Source organism: Lithobates pipiens, unplaced genomic scaffold, assembly GCF_037356315.1.
Source record: "Lithobates pipiens isolate NorthernLeopardFrog02 unplaced genomic scaffold, aLitPip1_a1.2 Scaffold_25, whole genome shotgun sequence".
Classification (NCBI taxonomy): Eukaryota; Metazoa; Chordata; class Amphibia; order Anura; family Ranidae; genus Lithobates; species Lithobates pipiens.
In genome coordinates, this window is record NW_027507787.1 from 33732396 (window position 1) to 33756755 (window position 24360).

Sequence of the window (24360 nt, forward strand, 5' to 3'; positions counted from 1 at the left end):
TGGAATAAAGGAAGATATTTAGTGCTTTCTGTATAGAACTACGTTTATTAAAAAAGTAAACTTACAAACAAGGCCCTAACACCTAGTGCCTGGTAATCCAGCATTCATGATGGTAAAAAACGATGATGACTGCGGGTGATGTCACATTATTCCTTCCATTCTGTACGCGTTACGTCCTGTGGGTGGGACTTTATCAACAAGATCTGGATCTTTTGATGTATGCCGGTACAGCCTCTGGTGGATATCATAGTGTTGATGAGGATGCCAGTTTATTGACCCTTTATGGGAAGGTGCAACTGACCCATCTAACGGGGTCCATACTATGAGGTGAGCTGCTAGTGATACAATTGGTGGAGGCTCTGCATGCTGTCACCTGCATGATTACTTGAATCTGGAGTAGACACATTAGAAAACTTGAATTGCTTCATATGAACTTTATGAAGTTTATTGTGAGTTTTATTCAGCAATTTATATTGATATAGCGCTGCACTAATTTACCTTTATAATAATATTATAAGCTAGTGATCTTAACCTGGCCAAATCTTATAATTTGTACAAAAAGTCTCAGAACATTCAAATGTTGTTTGAAAGATTTTGGTTGCTCCTTGAAATTTTCTAATCACTGCAGTCAATCTGACACAATACTGATTTGAAAAAAAGATCAAAATTTCTTAGAACATTCTTTTCCCAAGAATTTTCATTCAAAAAATTCTACCCATCTATGGTTGGCCTTAAAACACGTATGCAACCAGTAATCTCAGAGCAAAGTCCCAACTGTATACTAAGAGAGTATGGACGTTTTGGATCAGCATGAAAGCTAGCAACTAATATTTTCAATAGGACAGGCCAGTGATAGTATAGTTTATGGCAGTGGTTCTCAACCTCAAGTACCCCCAATAGACTATGTTTTCAGGTTTTCCTTTACTTTGCACAGCTGCTTTAAATCAATATCAATGACATGGTATTGATAGGAGCTATTATATCTAAGGGAAGTTCCCAAAACATGGCCCGGGGTAATTGAGGACGGAGGTCGGGAACCACTGGTCTATGGTACTCTCACTACAGGCTTCTTTTCAATTTCTCTTACAAGTATTTCGGCAACAAAATTCAAAGCATCCTTTTTGTGTGGAAGAAAAAAAAACATAGAGCCAAAGAATCTTTTTGTGAGCTTGCAGATAAAATATGACTTGCTTGAAACTCTGTATATGAATACAATGGTAAATAGGCAATAATTTACAATTCAAATAACACATATTTACAGCAAAGAAGCTCAGGTATATCATACTTACTGAAATCGATTTCGGTCAATCACAGAGTTTTTTCTGAAGATACTGCTTTCACTGACGTTATCTTCGCCCTCCTCTGATTCTAAGCTGCGGTTGCAACTGCGAATAGTCTGCATAATATTGTTCACAGTCGTTTCCTTTTCTGTATTGTTCAATCCATTCTTCCCTATTCGCTGCGAAAAGTTGTCTTGTCCATTGTAGTCAGACACAAACTGTGAATATATTACAGTTTTGTTACTGGTTTCAAAAGTACACATTCAGATAGAATGTCAGTAATAAGAAGAATGTTGTATTGACAAAAATAAGGAGTTTGTCATTGTTCACTTCCTTTTAAAAATACTAGCTGATTGGTTGTCTATAACTTTGATGCTTTCCAAAGCCAGCCATGCATTGATCGAAAATTGCCTGGTTCAGCAGGGACTGGTCAAATTTTGATCGATGTATGGGGGCTAGCTGTTTGTACACAAGCTGATTTATTGATCGATGTGCGTACAACCAGCTTGTCGGGTTTTTCCTGCATGATCAGTGCCGCCAGCTATAGCCGTCAACACTGACCTTTCTATGCTGCTAGAGGGGAAAGCTCCCAGCCAACAGAATACAATAGCTCAGCAGGAGCGACTCTCCCATCCACATCAAATGAGTGGATTTGGGAATCAGTTAATTTTTTTTGTTTAACTCGGCGGAAATGAAAAAAAAAAATGAATCATGTATGGCAAGCCAAAGTCAATGACCTGGAGCACACACACTGAGCAAAGCCATGTCATTCTTGTTCTAGACTAGTGACTGAAAGCATTGAAACCCTTGAATCAGCATGACAGACTAGCATTTTAAGGAATGATAGCACAGAAATCCCTAACACTGATTTCTGTTAAGTCTTTGGCTGCCAAGTATGTGTTGCACACAATATTTTTTTTTTCTTGGATGGAGGAAGGGAAGGGTTAGATGTATTGTGTATACTTTTTTTTATTTTATCCTGTCATACACTTTAAAATACCCTTTTCTCTCTCAATTCCAAAACTGCACTGCATTAACATGTGTTATTCCATATTTAATGTGCATTGAATAAGGCAACCCCTTCACAGCAATACACATTGATTGGCATATTTGTTGGACTGACATTCTCCAATGCAAAGTAACACATATTCGGTCAATTCAGAATGAAAGACACTGTGTTGCACCAATGTCTTATTGTTTGTTACGATAAGGCACACATAAACAAAATCTCTGAATGAAAATGCTGCTTCCTGCTTGCACACTGCAGTGCTCTGCATTGGAAGAGAAGAGCAACAGCAACACCCTTCAGCACAAGCATCCTCATACAGACTTGAATAGCTAGGAAAGGGAGCATATACTGTATGTCAGACCAGATATGCAGCTTTACTGAGAACTGACGGATTTAAGCTGGCTATACACTGCTCAAATTATGGGCGACTCTTGCTGCATTGACTGAAATTTGACCTCAGAACATCCCTGTTGGCAACCCCTACCTCCTCATTTGAAACAGTTAATTTTACACTGACTTTTGTCCAAAGAGCTGGTCCAAAAATTCTCAGCCAAAAATTGCTTGCATCCAATCAGATGCAGGCACGGTCCAGTTATTCAGCAAGAAAGACTGAGTACTATTATACTTTTTTTTTTTAATCTGCACTAACATTCAAATTTTTAGGGCAAACTTTTCAAGGTCTAAGCAGTACTAAGCAGAAAAAAAGAGGGAAAAACAAAACAAAACACACAAGCAACTGTACACAGTAATAGTAATTCAACTTGAATAGTTAGTGAGATAAGGCAGAGAAAGACCTATGGGGAGGATGAGTAGCAGTCACAGAGGTGGGGAGTCGTAAAACGTTTAGATAACGATTTAAAAAAACAATATCCAAATTTAGTCCATTATCTTGTGTGCCAAATAGGATAAGCATTCTTAGTTCAAATGTTTTCATTTCCTGAGTTATTTTGAAGTTTCCTTTAACCACTTGCTTACTGGGCACTTAAACCCCCCTCAGTCCCAGATCAATTTTCATCTTTCAGCGCTGATGCACTTTGAATGACAATTGCGCGGGCATACAACACTGTACCCAAATTAAATTTTTATCATTTTTTTCCCACAAATAGAGCTTTCTTTTGGTGGTATTTAATCACAGCTGGGAGTTTTATTTTTTGCTAAACAAACAAAAAAAGATGCAAAAAAAATCATGTTTAATAGTTTGTTATAAAATTTTGCAAACAGGTCATTTTTCTCCTTCATTGAAGTGCGCTGATGAGGCGGCACTGATAGGCTGCACTGGTGGGCACTGATAGGCATATTTAAGGCGGCACTAATAGGCACAGATAAGGCGGCACCGATGGGCACAGATAAGGTGGCACTGATGGGCAAAGACAGGCACAGATAAGATGGCACGGATGGGTGGCACAGATGGGTGGCATGGATGGGTGGCACTAAGGGGCACTGATAGGTACCACTAATAGACTGGACTGCTGGGCACTGATAGGTGGCACTGATAGGTGGCACTGCTGGGCACGGATATGTGGCACTGGGGTGCAGCACCTTTGTTTAGGCAGACTGTGGGCACTGCTGGGTGGCACTGTGGGCACTGCTGGGTGGCACTATGGGCACTGCTGGGTGGCACTGACAGGGGGGGCACATTTTTTATTTAGGCAGGCAAAGCAGGGGGCAGGTGGGCACTGGCCGTGATCGGGACTGATGTCCCGATCACGGCCGCCGGAGATCGGCTTTTTTTTTTCTCCTCGCGCTGACAGCGCGAGGAGGAATAATAGCCGATTACCGGCTCCGTTATATCACATGATCAGCTGTCATTGGCTGACAGCTGATCACGTGATAAGGGGTCGGGATCGACCCCTTGCACGGATCAGTGATCAGGCGAGTCTCGTAGACTCGCCGATCACAGAGCGCGCCGCGCGTGCCCCTCAGGGGGCACGCAGGCCGCTCGTGCACGGGACTACGTCAATAGACGTAGTCCCGGAAAAGGAGATCCGCGCTGTAGCCGTCATTCGGCTATAGCGCGGGTCTCAAGTGGTTAAGAACCAAAACATTTATGTCTTCCATAGTGTGGTCTGATTGTAAAATGTCACACAGGTGTGCAGAAATCACCTTTCTTATGTTATATAATCGTATGTCAAATTAATTTTCAATATCTGTCCTTTTTTTTACCAACGTAAGATCCTTTGCTACATATTTTGCAATGGATAAGGTACACAAAATTACTAGAGGTACGGCTGTATGATCCTGTGATATGAAAGATCACTTTACTGTGTGTGACACTTTTTAACAGATTGATTTAGCTGCACAGTTTGCAGAAGGGCTTGGTTCTTTTATTTCTAACTTCATAATCAAAATGAAGTTTCCTGCTGATTAGTTTATGTCTGAGCTTGGGTGGTTACCTGAAAGCCAGTATAGGGGGTTGTTGGAATATTTATTGTCTCCAATACCCCCTGTTAAGGGCATGTGGCCTGGTATGGTTCGGGGGGGGGGGGCACTTGCTCACCCCCTCCCTTTCCTAACCTGCCAGGCGGCATGCTTGGATAAGGTTCTGGTATGGATTTTGGAGGGGACCCTCCGAATTCATACTAGACCTTACAAGGGCCTGGTATACACCTGGGGGTGACCTCACGCCAGGTTATTTGCTATTTTTTTTGCCGGCAATTGTTTTTACATTCAGCTGTCAGTGGCAAACCCCACTGATAGCTGATGACTCATTGGTTGTTAAGGACTTGGTGGCTGGCTTCCTAGCCCCCTCCTTAGCAACCAGCTATATACAGTGTGTTTACAGTGTGTTTAAAGACAAAAACGTAAAACGCAAAATGCATGAAAACTGCATGAAAAAAACGCATTAAAAAACAGAGGGTTTAAAAAACGCATCCAGCACAGCCGCATAGGTGCAAACCTAGACTAAAAGCCTGGGTTGGATCATAATGCAGTTTTTTATAGTAAGTAGTATTTGCCATTGTCTCTAGTCCATTTATATATGCTTTTATCCAACAATTAAAAGGTCTCATTAAAGCCACTACCAACTACCAAACAACGATCAGAACTTATAAGTGCGATTCTGAACAATCCAGAAACTGGGGACCTCTACATGCTGCACAAGAGCCACAAACCAGGAAATCCAGGCATTAATAAGACTTTGTAATTTTTGAAATAAAATCCTAGGTCGGATGTCATTACTGCAACTGCTACTGCAGCTGTGAGCATGGTAGTGACTTTAAGAGCTGACAAAATGCTATCAAAGTTTTGTCAGTACTTTCCCCCCACCAGCGGCACCCAGGATGATTTCTGGGCTTTCCTGTTTCTGCATATACAGCCATGGCCAAAAGATTTGAGAATTACACAAATATTCATTTTCATAAAGTCTGCTGCTTCAGTGTTTTTAGATCTTTTTGTCAAATGTTAACCTGGCATGCTGTCAATCAACTTCTAGGCCACACCCTGACTGATGGCAGCCCATTCATGCATAATCAATGCTTGGAGTTGGTCAGAATTTGTGGGGGGGTTTTGTTCACCCGCCTATTGAGGATTGACCACAATTTCTGAATGGGATTAAGGCCTGGGGAGTTTCCTGGCCATGGACCTACAGATTTTGTTCGCCAAGCCATTTAGTTATAAGTTCTGCCCTTTGTCAAGGTGCTCCATCATGCTGGAAAAGGCATCGTTCATCACCAAACTGTTCTTGGATGGTTGGGAGAAGTTGCTTTTGAAGGATGTCTCCCTTGGCATCCCCACACATGAATGGGGCAAGAAAATGACCCATCAAAACCCATGAAATGCAGCATACATAGTACAGTCAACAGTGAGAGAATCATCTTATGGCTCATAATCTCATCTAGGAGAGCCAACATATTCCATAGAGCCACAAGCATCTATTCAGTCTGACCAAATGTTGTCAAACTTTCTTGGGCCGGTTCTGTTAAGATAAGTAAGCTTATATAGGGTAAGAACAACACTGTGCGCCCAGTAGAAACCAACAGTGGAGCAGTAGCTTTCCAAAGGAGACATTTTTTACCTACAAGCAAAAAATGTGGCAAAACAAATAGTTTGCCATAATGGCCCATGGGTTGGGTACCAAAGACATTTAACCGCAGCAGTTTGTGATCCGATCGGAGGATTAAGTTAGAAACCTTATTAAAATCAGCAAGCAGTGGCGGCTGGTGCTTAAAATTTTCTTTGGGGGTGGGGGTGCAAACAAACTAAAAAATTCTTTAAAAAAAAAACATTAATTGCAGCATCACTGTGCCCATCAATTTCAACCACTGTGCCCATCAAACGCAGCCAGTGTTCCATCGATTGCAGCCACTGTGCCATCAAATGCAGCCACTGTGCCATCAAACTAAGCCACTGTGCCCCATCAAATGCAGCCACTGTGCCATCAAGTGCAGACACTGTTTCATCAAATACAGCCACTGTGCCATCAAACGCAGCCACTGTGCCCATCAATTGCAGCAACTGTGCCCATCAAACGCATCCACTGTGCCCATCAAATGTAGCCACTGTGCCCATCAAATGCAGCCACTGTGCCCATCAATTAGCTACTGTGCCCATCAAATTATTATAATACAGGCTTTATATAGCACCAACAGTTTACACAGCGCTTTACAATATAAAAGGGACACAATACAGTTATAATACAATAAAATACAAGAGGATTAAGAGATGCAGCCATTGTGCCATCAAATGCTGCCACTGTGGCCATTAAATACCGCCACTGTGCCCTATCAAGTGCCGCCACTGTGCCCATCAAATGCCGCCACTGTGCCCATCAAATGCCACCACTGTGCCCATCAAATGATGCCAGCCTGCCACTGTACCCATAAAATTCTGCCACTGTACCCATAAAATTCTGCCACTGTGCCTCATCAAAAACCGCCACTGTGCTCATCAAATGCCGCCACTATGCCCATCAAAAGTTAACACTGTGACCCCACCCATTCGCCATCTGCCCGGCACTTACCCTATCTCGGTAGGGCAGCGGGTGAGCTGGGGAACCTTGCAGTGGATGATGGTGGTAAGCTGTGTCCTCCATGCGTCTCCTCCCCTCCTCCTGATAGGCGTCCAATCACAGTGCCAGGTGACAGGTAACACACCCATGCTTCCTGATTGGCAGAGAGGCAGTTCAGTTTTAGAACAGCGAATATTAATTCAATGTTCTAACACACCTGGGTGAACTGGGAGCGCAATACTCTGCACACGCAGTTCACCTTTTTAAAAGCATATTAGAGCCTATGGGTCTAATCAGGTGCTTCAAAATACATACTCGCTGCTGTAATTCAGGCACCCGGCATTCGAAAAGGGGACGGGCGCCTGCATAGGGGGTGGTGGCAGCGGCCATGGATAGATTCATGCAATACTCTGCACATGCAGTTCACCTTTTTAAAAGCATATTAGAGCCTATGGGTCTAATCAGGTGCTTCAAAATACATACTCGCTGCTGTAATTCAGGCACCCGGCATTCGAAAAGGGGACGGGCGCCTGCATAGGGGGTGGTGGCAGCGGCCATGGATAGATTCATGTAATGCATGAATCTATCAGTCATAAAGGGAGTGGTTGGAGAGAGGAGGCGGTGCCCCATACACCCTTAATGGACACATCGCCACTGAGCGGAGGGACAGAAGGGACCAAACCATGTGCAGAAGAAATGCGCCTGGCAGATCACATCTAGGGCACGACACTGGAGTAGAGGGGGAAATAGCCAACAACCTTTTCAGAGTGAAATAATCCCTTTGTAGAAACTTAAGCTGGAGGAAATCATATCTTGCACAGTTCATTGTGGTCACATATGAGGATAAGCAATCCTCCCACTTCTCCTCTGTCAGATCAGGAAGATCTGCCTACCACTTGATAAGGGTTCGAGCCAGTTTATCAGTGGATACTACGAACAGATGGAAATAGATAGATAACAGTGGCTCGTCTAACACTTTGGAGGTAAGCAAACATTCCACTAGGTCAGAATCCAAGAACGTCACTTCCACCCATAGCTCTTAAAGGGCCATTTAAAAAAAAATATTTACATTTTTTTAATTTTCTTTTTATTGCATCCTGAACGTAGGATCAGGATTTGCCAACACAGGAGCTGAAACAAAGGCAGCCTTGAGACTCTCAAAGGCCTTAATGGACTCCGGAGACCAACTCTGTGGGTTACCGTCCTTTCTGGTCAAATCAGTCAGGGGTTTGACCAGAGAGGAGAAGTTACGAATAATCTTCTGATAATAGTTGGCAAAGCCCAGGAAACGCTGCAGAGGATGTAAACCCATGGGACAGGGCCACTGTAGGACTGCCAAAAATTTCTCTGGGTCCATCGAAAAACCAGTAGTGGAAATTACATAGCCCAGGAATTTAACCTGTTCACGATGGAACTCGCACTTCTCCAGTTTACAGAGTTATTAGAGATTTTTTCCTCTTAGTTTCAAAAGCACACAACAGACATCTGTGTGGTGGCTCTCCAGGGACTTGGAAAATGTGAGGATATCATTGAGATAAAACACCACACATAGCTGCAACAAATCTCAGAGGACATCGTTAATAAATTCCTGGAAGACTGCCAAGGCGTTACAAAGGCCAAAAGGCATTACAAGGTACTCATAATGGCCTGTTCTGCTATTAAACACAGTTTTCCACTCGTTGCCCTCCTTAATCCACACAGGATTGTATGCCCCTCTCAAATCAAGCTTCATGAAAACAGTTGCTCCCTTGAGGCGGTCAAATAACTCTGTAATCAACGGAATCAGGTAGGCATTATTAATCGTTAAACAATTGAGACCCCATATAATCAATACGAGGTCTCAGTGCACCACTCTTCTTCTTTACAAAGAAGAAACCAGCACCAGCAGGAGATGAGGATTTACGGATGAAACCTCAAGAAAATATGTCTGCAACATACTCCTCCATGGCCTTATCCTCCAAGACTGACAAAGGGTAAACCCGGCCACGAGGGGGTATTGCACCAGGTTGAAGGTCAACTGCGCAATCATAAGGCCGGTGTGGAGGCAAACTACCGGCTTGACCTTTGTCAAAGACATTGCTAAAATCGCTGTACTTGTCTGGCAGGGAGGAGAGTCAAGAGGTACACAGGACCTTGGCTATCTTCTGGAAGCATGTCTCACTGCATTGTGGTGACCAGGAGAGAACCTCAGCATGGAGCCAATCAAAAGAGGGGTTGTGCCTCTGTAACCAAGGATAACCAATAACCAGTGCAGGTCAAAAAACCCTCCATCAGAGAGTGGATACAGAGAGTAGAATATATAAATAATATGGAATATCTCAGTAAAATGGAGGAAAATAAAATGAAAAAATATTGGGCAACCTGGGAAAAGTGGAGAGCATTCAAAAAGACGGAACATTTTACTCAGGCACTATCAGAATAAAGGAAAAAGGATTCAAGGAGGGCCAACAGACTATGGGGAGGTGGGGAGGGTATATAAGGAAATCAGAAAAGAAACGCAAATAAGATTAATCCGAAAGAGATTAATAGTGAAAATATACATGTATTTACACTGTATGAGATGTTGTTCCCTTTTCTGTTTTTAAAATATAACAAAATAAAATGTAAATAAAAAATAAAAAAACAATAACCAGTGGAAACCTAGGTGAGGAAATAACTTGGAATTAGATTATCTCATGGTGAAGAGTCCCAATGGCCATGGACAACAGAACCGTCTCATGAGTCACATGGGCAGGCTGTAGAGGACTCCCATTAGGAGCCTCAATGGCAACTGGAGTAGCACGCAGCTGCAGCGGAATCAAGTGCTGCGATACAAAGGCAGCATCAATGAACAGGCCTGCAGCTCCAGAGTCGATTAGAGCCTGTATCTCTATGGACAAGCCAGCCCAAGAAAGGTTGACTGAAACCAGGGGCTTATCCTTCTGGATAACTGGGGATGAAACAATGCCACCTAAGGTCTGTCCATGACAGGACCGCAAGGTTCAGGCGTTCCCTGGACAGGTAGGGCAAGACTTGAAAAAGTGACCTGCCTGGCCAAAATAAAGGCACAATCTCTCCCTCCTCCTAAAGGCTTTCTCATCCACAGAGAGATGCGTGAAGCCCAAGTGCATGGGTTCATTTTCACTGACTGACTCAGTACCAAGAGGAATGGGAGGCAAGGGAGGCACAGGTAGGACTCCAAAGCTTGGAGGCAAATGTACAGGAGGCTTCCACAAGCGCTCCTTAAAAGAGAGTCTTTCTCTGAGTCTGGAGTCAATGAGGATGGCAAATGTGATCAACCGCTCCAGCTCAGTGGGTATATCTCGGGCTGCTTTCTCATCGTTGATGAAATCTGAGAGACCATGAGAAAAATAAGCCATGAGGGCCTCATTGTTCCAAGCAACCTCTGCTGCCAGAGTACGGAATTCAATGGCGTAGTCGGCAACAGTTCTCGTACTCTGTTTGATGGACATGAGGCACTTGGCAGCAGAAGCAGAGCAAGCGGGAATGTCAAATACCCTTTTAAAGGAGGCCACAAAGTCAGGGTAACTCATAACAACAGGTATTTGCATCTCCCATAGAGGGTTTGCCCAGGCCAAGGCTCTCTCAGAAAGCAAAGATATCACAAAAACGACTTTGCTTCTGTCCATGGGAAATGCCTGGGGCAGCATCTCAAAGTAAAACTTAACCTGGTTGAGAATCCCTCTGCCAGAAGGAATGTCAGCCGAGCAAGTCTTAAACAGGAACGCATCAGAAAATCACTGTGATGTTGACAAAGGGAAAGGTAGAGATCAAGTGAGCTGGACGGCTTTAAGTAGGCAGGACTGACGAGCAGAATCAACAACAGCTGGGTAACTGTGGAGAGAGACGGGAGCTGGTAATTAGCCAACAGCTGAGCAGCCAGCTCAGAGAAGAAAGGGCTGAGCCCAGCCCTGATAAATACACATAAGTATAAACACATCCCCCAATAGTTTGCTAGGAGACAAAGGTGTGTTAATGAGCACAATAAACAATTGGGTGAAAGAATCAGGCTTTCCAGATCTCATTAATCAGCATTCCTTACACATACATCTGTCCACTGAGTCCCAAGCGGTAGCAAGAGGCTAGCATTCCCTCCAAAAGCCTCTGTTCTGGGTGAGTCTGTCACAAAGCTGCAGGAATATCTGTCAAGTACTGGCTGTGTGGTACATGTAACAACAATCTCCCTTATTCTTCATATGTCTGGGCTATGGGATAGAGTGGCAATTCCATATTGGCACAAAAACAACACTGCACATCACCAAAAGAACACCATACCCACACTGAAGCATGGTGGTGGCAGCATCATGCTTTAAGGTTGTTTTTCTTTATCTGGAATAGAGGCTTAGTCAAGTTAGAGGGAATTATGAACAGTTCTAAACACCAGTCAACATTAGCACAAAATCTTCAGGCTTCTGCTAGAAAGTTTAACATTTAGAGGAACTTCATCTTTCAGCATGACAACGACCCAAAGCATACATCCAAATCAACAAAAGAATAGCTTCACCAGAAGAAGAATTCAAGTTTTGGAATGGCCCAGCCAGAGCCCAGACCTGAATTCGTTGAACATCTGTGGGGTGATCTGAAGAGGGCTGTGCACAGGAGATGCCCTCACAATCTGACAGATTGGGGGTGTTTTTGCAAAGAAAAGTGGGCAAATATTGCCAAGTCAAGGTGTGCCATGCTGATAGACCCATACCCAAAAAGACTCTGCACTGTAACAAAAAAAAATCAAAAGGTGCTGCAACATTTACTATTTCAGAGCCCTGCCAATTCTGGTCCCGCGCTCTTTCTTCACTACTCTACAGAAACAGCTACTGAATTTCGTATGGGGAGGCAGGAAATCCAGATGCTCACCTACTATGCAACACAGACATCGGGGGGGGGGGGGGCATGGGGATTCCGGTGCTGAAAGATTATTATACTGCAATTATTCTGGACCAGTTGAGAAACTGGTTTATTGACCCGAGTATCAAACCTTGGTGTAGACTGGAATTGGCATGGCTGAAAAACTCATCTCCTTTGGCACTCCTAATAGCAGCATGTATTGACAAGCAAAGTGATATCCCAAATCACCCCACTATCCAAGCCACAGTCCAAGCATAGAAGGAAATAGCAATCCGGGGTAATGAATTCTATCCATCCAAAAACATTCCCATACCACGTGAGATTAGAAAGTGGACAATACCTAATATACGCCTTTCCCAGTGGATAACTCAAAGTGACAACTTGGGCAGATATAGTCAGAAGAGATAAATTGATTCCATTTGAAATATTGCAGGAGAAGTTTCAGCTCCCGAGCTCAAAATGTTTAACATATATACAACTAGCTTCATACTATCAGACCTTTCAATCTTCTTATGTCCCGGTTTTAGAAAAGGTATGGACACATACCCAGTCTAGTTCCACTAAACATAAGGGCGTGTCTTTGATATACAATTCCCTAAACTCCAAGGATGCCTCTACCAAACCCACACAATTCACAAATTGGGAAAAGGAAATAGGTAGAGAGTTTACAGATTTTCAATGGAAAACGGCAATAAAACATATCCACATGTATTCCAGATGCTCGAATTATGAAGAACTAATGCTGAAGATCTTGCTGCGGTGGTATTATACCCCATACATTGTATCTAAGTTTTCCAAGGACACGTCCAACTTATGTTGGAGGGGTTGTGGGAAAGTAGGAAATTTGGTGCAAATGTTGTGGGCGTGCCCGAACTTACAACCCTTTTGGGCTGAGGTTTTTCATTTAATCTCTAAAGTAATGGGCAGGCAGGTGCATCCCAAGATAGAACAAGCTATTTTGGGAATTCATTTAACTGAGTTCCATGTAAAATTTAGGCCAGTGATTATGCATGTACTTCTAGCAGCAAGATCGTTAGTAATGAGCAACTGGAAAGCACCAGAAACCCCATCCATTAGAGACATAAAATTAGACTGAATTCCATAATGGAGTATGAGAGGATACTGGCATACAAGGAAGGCAGCCTAGGTAAATACGAAAGGAACTGGTCACCGTGGAGACACTTTAAAGGCTAGAACAGGGAAATCTCTTTCTTTATTCTTCTGTACGTCATTTATTTGATGTTGTTTATTTTATTCTTGTTTTTGTTTGATTGGGTTTTACCTTTATGTTGTTCTTATCCCTCACTTACCATACTATATAAAGCATTTTGATTTAACTGTGAAAGAACTTCCAAACGGTTAAACTACCTATAAGGGTTACTGATGGACGCCTGCATAATGTGATAGTACACACGTTTTGTAATGCAGTACCTCCTTTTCTGTATTTTCTATACCACAATACCGCTATACATTGGTTTGTTTGTTAGGTCAATTGGATGTTCAAGCTTTGTAAGATATTTCTGTATCTGTAAAACTTAATAAAAATGAGTGAAACAAACAAAAATAAAAGGTGCTGCAACAAAGTATTAGTTTAAGGGTATGCACACTTATGCAACCATATTTTTCTTTTTTTTTTCTTCCCTCCACATAAGGATTTCAGTAAGTTTTTTCAACTGAGTGGTACAATTTTTAAAGGTTCCAATAAAGGTGGAAAAAGTTCTGAAATGATTTATCTTTGTCTCAATTTTGTTTTAAATCACAGAAACTTGACATTTTAACAGGGGTTTGTATATTTCTTATATTCACGGTAGAGCCAGCGAGGGACAGCTGCAGTATTGGCCATCTAGGCAAATATAAATATTTGTTATTTTCAACACTTCTATTTTAAAGAGGAACTATAGCCTTTTAAATATTATCTTTTTTGGAAATGTAAAAATATTTGATAAAGGTAAATAACCCTAATGTGGTTAACGTTATATACACTTTTTTATGAATAGCTTAGAATTATATACTGTATGCAGTCATATTTGTTCCCTGTATATGCAGACATTGCTACCTGATTTAGGTCGAGAAGTATTTTTTACTCAAAAATGTTACCTGCCAACATACCTATTTATTTGTGTAAAGTGCAATTTCAAATTACACATATTTTTCTATATCGTCATTACTAACCCACCCCTTAGGTCAGTAACACTTGGAGTTAGGGTATTTGTTAAATCATTAATGTATGCTATATTAAGTCTCTGCTGGAAAAAAAGTCACATGTATGCCAATGAGAAGCAGAACAGTTAGAATGGAAACACTGGCGTGACTTCCAAGCAGCCATTCAAACATCTTTAAGTCATCTCTTGACTATGTTGACATTCAAACTCACAGGCAGGTGGATGCTGTATATTAAAGAGACAAGCCTCAACTCACTCAGGACTTATTATGTATAATATGTACAACTACATTCACACCACAATATATAGACCCTGACTTATAGCAATGTGTTGTGGCTATTAAATCTGAGGGTTCATTTAAAGTTTGCTTTATGCTGAGCCCATAGTTCAACAAAAGGTTAAGCATGATATATTTGTACTGGCACCACAAAAATTCAGAGAATACTGGAGTCATATTTCTTTCAAAGATAACTTTCATTCTATATCTAAATATGTGAATGACTGTTACACAGACAGTAATCCCTCTTGTCAGCATTTCACTTTGCGCATACTCAAATAGAAGTGGTAACAGTAAATACAATGCTCGTGTGACGTTATAACAAAAGAAGTATTTCATTTTTCATATGAAGGAAATGTTTTTTTTTATTAGTCAAGAACAGTTATTGCATACGTATATACAGTATATAATAAACACATATAGAAGTTAATTAATGTGAGTGGGTTAAAACTGTTCAATTGCTGTGATATTACTATGTGCTTTATTTACTGAAGTTTTCATTTATACCTACCACATAATACAGATGTAGCTAGCCAAGGTTGTACCATCCATTGCTTTCTCTCTTGCAGCACATATAGAACTGCTTAACCACTTGCTGACCAGCGCCTTAGCCATACATCACTGGATTGGAGGGGTGATATCTCGATGACCAGCCGGTGATTATGAAGCTGGTAAAAGTAATCTGAGTGCTAATGGATTACTGTTATAGGTGGCGGAAAGGGACTTCTGCCATCTTTTCTGGGCTCTCCCAAGCAATCAGGGAGCCTGACAAGGAGGTGACCGACGGCATTCGGTATTTGGGACACAATGGGAGGAACAGATGTCTTCCCACTGTGTGATGTCATAAACCAGAAGCAACAAAGTTTTCATCACGGTTTTGGTCTCATGTAAACAAGCATCTGATCAAACTAATCTTTATTTGATCTGATGCTTTGAAGGGCAGAGGAGAGATATGGGCTCATGCACAAAGGCAAACACACACGTCGGTCCAGCACACGTACAGTATCCCCCCTCACATTTTTGTAAATATTGTATTATATCTTTTCATGTAACAACATTGAAGAAATTACGCTTTGCTACAATGTAAAATAGTGAGCATGCAGCTTGTATAAGTGTATATTTACTGTCCCCTCAAAAAAACTCAAACAGGTGCATTCAATTTAGTGTTTTCGCTCTTACTATCTCATACTGGTTACTGGAAGTTCAACATGGCACCTCATGGCAAAGAACTCTGAGGATCAGAAAAAAATCGTTGCTTTACATAAAGATGGCCTAGTCTATAAGATTTCCAAGACCCTGAAACTGAGCTGCAGCACAGTGGCCAAGACCATACAGTGGTTTAACAGGACAGGTTCCATTTAGAACAGGCCTCGCCATGATCGACCAAAGAAGTTCTGTGCATGTGCTCAGCATCATACCAAGAGGTTGTCTTTGGGAAATAGACATATGAGTGCTGCCAGGTCAGCCTGTCAGTGCTCAGACCATACGCCGCACACTACATAAAATTGTTCTGCATGGCTGTCGTCCCAGAAGGAAGACTCTACTAAAGATGATGCACAAGAAAGCCTGCAAACAGTTTGCTGAAGATAAGCAGACTAAGGACATGGATTACTGGAACCATGTCCTGTGGTCTGGTGAGACCATAATAAACTCATTTGGTTCAGATGGTGTCAAGTGTGTGTGGCGGCAACCAGGTGAGGAGTACAAAAACAAGTGTGTCTTGCCTACAGTCAAGCATTGTGGTGGGAGTGCCATGGTCTGGGGATGCATGAGTGCTGCCGGCCTTGGGGAGCTACAGTTCTTGAGGGAACCATGAATGGCAACATGTACTGTGACATACTGAAGCAGAGCATGATCCCCTCTCTTCGGAGACTGGGCCGCAGGGCAGTATTCAAACATGATAATGACCCCAAACACTCCTCCAAGAGGACCACTGCCTTGCTAAAGAAGCTTAGGGTAAAGGCAATGGACTGGCCAAGCATGTCTTCAGACCTAAACTCTATTGAGCATCTGTGGAGCATCCTCAAACGGAAGGTGGAGGAGCGCAAGGTCTCTAACATCCACCATTTCCGTGATGTTGTCATGGAGGAGAGGAAGAGGACTCCAGTGGCAACCTGTGAAACTCTGGTGAACTCCATGCCCAAGAGGGTTAAGGCAGTGCTGGAAAATAATGGTGGCCACACAAAATATTGACACTTTGGCCCAATTTGGACATTTTCACTTAGGGGTGTATTCACTTTTGTTGCCAGCAGTTTAGACATTAATGGCAATGTGCTGAGTTATTTTGCGGGGACAGCAAATATGCACTGTTATACAAGCTGTACACTCACTACTTTACATTGGAGCAAAGTGTAATTTCTTCAGTGTTGCCGCATGAAAAGATATAATAAAATGTTTACGAAAATGTGAGGGGTGTACTCATTTTTGTTAGATACTGTATGTAAACAGTGATCGAACCACATGTGAGGCATTGCTGTGAATGTTATAGTGAGAGCAATAATTCTAGCACCAGACCTCATGTGTAACTCTAAACTGGTAAACTGTAAAGGCTTATAAAGTGTTGCCTATGGACATGTCTAATTACCTTAGTTAAGCGTGACATGTTCGGTATCTATTTACTATTTACATAACATCATCTTTTATATTTTACCAAACAATTTGATGTTAATTGTGTTTTTATGCATTCAAATTCATTAAAGTGTATTTTGAAAGCCGTAAGTGAAAAATAGTAACTTTAAAGTAAAAGTGTTTTTATTTACAGTTTTACATACCTTCAGTTTTCAGCATTTTACAAAAAGGTGCAATTTAAAATGTACAAATATTTTATTTATTTAGTCAATACAGTTTTAGCTTTTTTATTTAGCAGGATTTTAGCAGGGATTTTGTAAATGTTGCCATGTATGTATTCACTAATAATGATTTTAATGTATTTTTAATAAAATTGTAATTTGATGAATTATTGCAGGGAGGCCTAAAAAAACTGGACATTTTTTTTCTATAGGTCACGTGCTTTCAGAAAATCTATGGTTTGAGGGGTCTTTCATGAATTCTGAAAGCTGTAAGGGAAAAATGGTAACCTCCAGCTTTTTAGAGTAAATTGTTTTGTGCACCTTCGGTTTTCACCATTTAACAAAAAGGTGCAATCTAAAATGTGCAAATATTTGTTATTTATTAACCACTTAACAACCGGCCCATAGCCGAATGACGGCTACAGGGCGGTTGTTTAACTCTGGGAGGCCGTCATATGATGTCCTCCCAGAATTCCGCTCTCGCGCGCTCCCTGGGGCGCGCACTCGAGAGCATCCGTGACCACGCATCACGGTAAACGGCCGCACATCGCGGTCGTTTACCACGTGATCGCTCCGTCAAATGACGGAGTGATCACTTGTAAACAAACCGGCGTCATGTTATGACGCCGGTTCCTCCCTCCCCCTCTCTGTACTGATCGGTACAGCGGAGGGGGAAGAGATCGGTGTCAGCAGCGCTGTGGGCTGCATCTGCAGTGCCCACATCGCTGCTCACCGAAATTTAACCCCTCAATACCCTGCCATTACTCTGCAATACTCTGCAACACTCTGCAACACTCTGCAACACTCTGCAACACTCTGCAACACCCTGCAACACCCTGCAACACTCTGCAATACCCTGCAACACTCTGCAACACTCTGCAATACCCTGCAAGACTCTGCAATACCCTGCAACACTCTGCAATGCTCTGCAACACCCGCCAATACCCTGCAACACTCGCCAATAACCTGCAACACTCTGCAATGCTCTGCAACACCCGCCAATACCCTGCAACACCCGTCAATACCCTGCAACACTGCAATGCTCTGCAACACCCGTCAATACCCAGCAACACTCTGCAATGCTCCACAACACCCGCCAATACCCTGCAACACTCTGCAACACCCGCCAATACCCTGCAACACTCTGCAACACCCGCCAATACCCTGCAACACTCTGCAATGCTCTGCAACACCCGCCAATACCCTGCAACACTCTGCAATGCTCTGCAACACCTGCCAATACCCTGCAACACTCTGCAACACCCGCCAATACCCTGCAACACTCTGCAATGCTCTGCAGCACCCGCCAATACCCTGCAACACCCACCAATACCCTGCAACACTCTGCAATGCTCTGCAACACCCACCAATACCCTGCAACACTCTGCAACACCCGCCAATATCCTGCAATGCTCTGCAACGCAATACTCTGCAACGCCATACTCTGAGATACCCAGCCATACCCAGCCATAGTCGGTGATACCCTGCAATACCCAGCCATAGACATCCCCCCCTCCCGCCGCCCTCCGGTGCTTCTACCGACTCGCCAATACGATCAAAGCCAGAATCTTTTATTTTTTATTTTTTTATTTTTTCCAGGCTTCCCAGCCTAGAGGTGAGATGCTCACTGTAAAGAGGACCTGTCATGCCCTATTCCTATTACAAGGGATGTTTACATTCCTTGTAATAGCAATAAAAGTGATCAAAAAATTTATTTTTGGGGAAAAAAATGTCAAACTAAAATAAATAAAGTAAAATGAACAATACATTTTTTTTTTTTAAAGCGCCCCTGTCCCCATGTGCTCGCATGCAGAAGCGAACGCATACGTAAGTCCCGCACACATATGAAAACGGTGTTCAAACCACACATGTGAGGTATCGCTGCGAACGTTAGAGCAATAATTCTAGCCCTAGACCTCCTCTGTAACTCAAAACATATAACCAATAAAAAAATAATTAAATCGTCGCCTATGGGGATTTTTAAGTAGCGACGTTTGGCGCCATTCCACGAGCGTGTGCAATTTTGAAGAGTGAGATGTTAGGTATCTATTTACTCAGCGTAACTTCATCTTTCACATTATGCAAAAATTGGGATAACTTTACGGGTTTTTTTTAAGCACAAAACTGTTTTTTTTTTCAAAAAAAAGCATTCGAAAAATTGCAACGACCACCATTCTATTCTCCAGGGTGTTTGCTAAAAAAAACATATATAATGTTTTGGGATTCTATGTAATTTTCTAGCAAATAAATTATGATTTTTACATGTAGGAGAGAAATGTCAGAATTGGCCTGGGTGCTCCAGAACGCCTGATGGCGCTCCCTGCATGTTAGGCCTCTGTATGTGGCCACACTGTGTAAAAGTCTCACACATGTGGTATCGCCGTACTCGGGAGTAATAGCAGAATGTGTTTTGGGGTGTAATTTGTGGTATACATATGCTGTGTGTGAAAAATAAACTGATAATATGACAATTTTGTAAAAAAAAATCTTGATTTTGCAAAGAATTGTGGGAAAAAATGACAACTTCAAAAAACTCATCATGCCTCTTACTAAATACTTTGGAATGTCTTCTTTCCAAAAAGGGGTCATTTGGGGGGTATTTGTACTTTTCTGGCATGTTAGGGTCTCAAGAATTGAAATAGGCCGTCAGTACTTCAGGTGTGATCAATTTTCAGATATTGGCAGCATAGCTTGTGGACTCTATAACTTTCACAAAGACCAAATAATATCCACCAATTTGTACTTATTTTTTACCAAAGATATGTAGTAGTATAAATTTTGGCCAAAATTTATGAAGAAAAAAATTACTAATCTGCTAAATTTTATAACAGAAACAAAGGAAAATTCATTTTTTTACAGAATTTTCTGTATTTTTTCTTTTATAGCACAAAAATAAAAAACCGAGCGGTGATTAAATACCACCAAAAGAAAGCTCCATTTGTGTGAAAAAAAGGACAAAAATTTCATATAGGTCCAGTGTTGCATGACTAAGTAATTGTCATTCAAAATGTGAGAGCACCGAAAGCTGAAAATTGGTCTGGTTATTAAGGGTGTTTAAGTGCCCAGTGGTCAAGTGGTTAACTAAATACAGTTTTAACTTTTATATTTAGCAGGGATTTTTTATATTTTGCCATGTATGAATCTACTACTAATGATTTTAATGTATTTTTAGCAAACATATTGCTTTAATAAACATTTTTGCAAATATTGCGGTGCCTTAAATATCAGTAGCAACTCCTTTTATTCTACTGGCCATGTGCTTTCAGAAAATATATGATTTGGGGGTTCTTTTACAATTTCTGAAAGCTGGAATTTAACAATGAAACCTCAAGATTTTTTGAAAAAATTTTGCTTACATCTGATTTCACCATTTCTCAAAAAGGTGCAATTTAAAATAGATAAATATTTATTATTTATTAACTCAATACAGGTTTTATACAGGCCATACATGGTCGAATTTCGAACAAATTTTCTTTTCAAAATCAGAAAATTTGTTTTTTTTTGTGATCCAATGAGGCCACCACTGATTTTTCGAAACTCGGCCAACCAAGCCTTCAATTTCACCTCATGTTTTTACAGAAAATAATTTTCTTGGCCGGGAATCTTCTTTTCTCTCCGTAAATTTTCTTTTCTTATTACATTTCTCTCATGAAAAATTTCCAACATGTCCGATTCCTCAAATTTTATTTCCGCACGAAAATCGGCCGTTGCTGCAGCCCACTAATGGTGCGAAATTCATACGAAAATTCTTAGATACGATTTTCAAAAGAAAATTCTTTCGAAATTCGAACCGTGTATGGCCTGCATAAGTTTTATATTTAGAAAGAATGTAGCAGGAATTTTATGAAATTTTCTGCGTTTGTATTTTAGTGCATTTTTAGCAAAAATATTGTTTTGGTAAACGTTCGCGCAAATATTGTGGGGCCTTAAAAATCAGTAGCACATAACTTTTATTCTACTGGTCCCATGCTTTCAGAAAATGTATAGTTTGAGGGTGTCTTTTATAAACTCTGAAAGCTGTAAGTGCAAAATGAAAACCTCCAGATGTTTAGAGAAATGTGGTTATTTATAGTTTTGTGCACGTTCAATTTGCATCATTTTGCAGAAAGGTGCTATTTAAAATTTGCAACTATTTGCTATTTATTAACTCAATACAGGTTAAGCTTTTATATTTACTAGGAATTTACCAGGAATTTTGTGAAATTTGCTGTGTTTCTATCTGCCCATAATGATTTTACTGTATTTTTTGCGAAAATATTGCTTTGGTAAACAATTGTGCAAATATCGTGGGGCCTTAAAAATCAGTAGCAGTTCCTTTTATTCTACTGGTCCTATGCTTTAAGAAAATATATGGTTTGGGGGGTTGTTTACAAACTTTGAAAGCTGTAAGGGAAAAATGAAAACCTTGAGATTTTAGAGAAATTTGTTTTTTTTAATTTTTGCATACGTTCAACTTTCACCATTTTGCAAAAAGAAAATATATAGTTTGGGCGTCTCTAAAAAAACTCTGAAAGCTGTAAGTGAAAAATGAAAACCTATAGATGTTTAGAGATATTTGAATATTTACATTTTTGTATATGTTCGATTTTCACCATTTCGCAAAAAGGCGCAATTTAAAATATACAAATAGTTGTTATTTATTATCTCATTACAGGTTAGCTTTTATATTTAGTAGGAATTTTGTAAAATGTGCTGTTTTTATCTGCTAATAAAGATTTTAGCGTATTTTTAGCTAAAATTTTGTTTTGATAAACATTTGCGCAAATATCATTGTGCCCTAAAAATCAGTAGCACCTTATTTTTATTCTACTGGTCATATTAGAAGTGAATTTCTGGATCAGGGAAGTTACTGGCCTGCAGTATCTGCATGAGCAATCAAGATCATCTTGATTGGTCACGACACTACTGGCCAGTAACTTTAAAGCTGGCCATACACGTTTTGAATTTCAGCCGGGTTCAGCAAGAATTGGCTGAGATTTGAACCATTAATTGGCGGGCTGAATGTACCAAGTCGATAGATCAATCAACTTGGTTACCAAAGGCCTGCCGGATTCGGTTCTGATTATCACAAGTGGATGCTATAGCTGCTAGCGATAATCAAGGTCTTCTCCCAGCAGGGACGACTTCTCCCGCCCTTCCCAGGGGTAAAACACAGCAAGACAATCTGAGATCAAGAGTAGCTGGATCCTTAGCACAGGAGACAGGATAAGTGGACTCTGTTAGCCAGGCCAGGGTCAGACGCAGGAAGCAGGCAGGAGGAAGTCAGGTACAAGCCGGGTTGGTACACAGGAGATCAGATAAGCAGAAGATATGAGGCACAGGAACACAGGGAAATCTGATGATAAACCAGCGATGCGCCATTGTCAGCAGCGAGTTTAAATAGGCAGCCCGCGTCCGTCTGGTTGTGAAAGTATCAGAAACACAATGTATTGCTGATCCAAGCACTCACAATGGATAAAAGATGTCCGTGCACTATAACTGCTGTTATAAGAATAAATCAATACAAAAAGATGCAAAGATAAAATATAAATAAAATAAACCTAGCATTAACAGCGCTTAAAAACGTATAAACAAAGATGTTAGAGTGCAAAACGTACCACACATGAAACAAACATTCATATATTTGGTTTATAGTCTTTGAAGCAGGCCTACGTTTCTGAGGGATCACGGAGCACTACATTTACCCTATGGACTTTTCATTGGGACTTTGTGATATATGAATGTTTGTTTCATGTGTGGTAAATTTTGCACTCTAACAGCTTTGGTTATCATAGGTGCATTTTAAATGATAGAGACAGAATATCAACTAAAAATCCAGAAAAAACAAACGTTATAAATTGAGTTGTGGTTCAGCAACCAAAGTAATTATTTGATCCCCAAGCAAGACATGACTTAGTACTTGATGGAGAAACCCTTGTTGACCAGCCCAAGGTAAGATGTTTCTTGTAGTTGGATACCAGGTTTGCACACGTCTCAAAGGGGATTTTGGTCTACGCTTCTTTACAGATGTTTAAATCCTTAAGGTTTCTTGGCTGTTGCTTGGCAACTCGATGTTTCAGCTCCTTCCACAATTATTTTCTATAGGATTAAGATCTGGAGACTGGTTAGGCCACTTCATGACCTTAATGTGCTTTTTCTTGAGTCACTCCTTTGTTGCCTTGGCGGTAGGGCTGCAACTAACGATTATTTTATAATCGATTAGTTGGCCGATTACTGTTTCGGTTAATGACCTTAAAAAAAAGCGTGGTGCATAATTTAATTAATATGTAAAGTTTAAAAAAAAAAGCAATTTATTTTTAAATATCTCTATGCAGTGGTAAATATAAAAAAAAACAACTATATGGTTAGGGAGCAAAATATCGAACCCACTCTGAGAATAGCAGACAGAGATACACTGTATATACTATTAAAGGGTGAATCTGGTAAATCTTATCAGACTCAGAGATCAGTGTCTGCCTTAAAAAAAATGTAATTTTAAGAACGTTTGTTCGATTTTCTAATCATTAGTGGTGTCAAAGCAACGTTCATTTTCAAACACAGTGATGGGAAAATTTGGAAATAGAAAACTTCTTAGTCAAAGGAATTTCCAGACAGTGTATGTTGTTTTCGTTCAGAAATTACATTGATTTTAAAAACAGCATGTTAAAAACAAGTGAAATTTTCAAACAACATTCTTTCATTCAGTGAATGTACAAAGATTTTTCGACTGAATATTGAATCTGAATATAAAAATGTATCTGTGTGACCAGCATAAGGCTTGGTACACACCTATGCAGTTTGCTTTTGATCTGTTTCTGCAGTGCTTTTTGCGCACGTGATTTTACTGCAATTTGCGTTTTTGTATTTTTATTGGGGCTAATTTGTTGTTGGGCAGATTAAAAAAACACAAATTGCTGCAAAAATGCATTACATGCTTTTCTGCAGCTTCTCCACTGAAGTATATTGAACCAAAAAAAGCACAGTTTTGCGTTAAAAATGTACCTGACCCTTTCCAAATACGCAGCGGCTGAAAAAAGCATAGATGTGAACGAGTCCCATAGGAAACCATATAAA

At 40.9% G+C, this 24360-nt stretch overlaps 1 protein-coding gene across 9 annotated transcripts in view; it reads right to left on the reverse strand.

Annotated features, from left to right (window-relative positions):
* PLCE1 (phospholipase C epsilon 1) overlaps nucleotides 1-24360 on the reverse strand; it is a 783803-nt gene that overhangs the window by 229093 nt on the left and 530350 nt on the right. For all 9 annotated transcript variants that reach the window (XM_077454232.1, XM_077454230.1, XM_077454231.1 and 6 more), the window contains one exon: nucleotides 1290-1498. In XM_077454232.1, the coding sequence (XP_077310358.1) occupies nucleotides 1290-1498 (209 nt within the window). The remainder of the gene's footprint in view (nucleotides 1-1289; nucleotides 1499-24360) is intronic.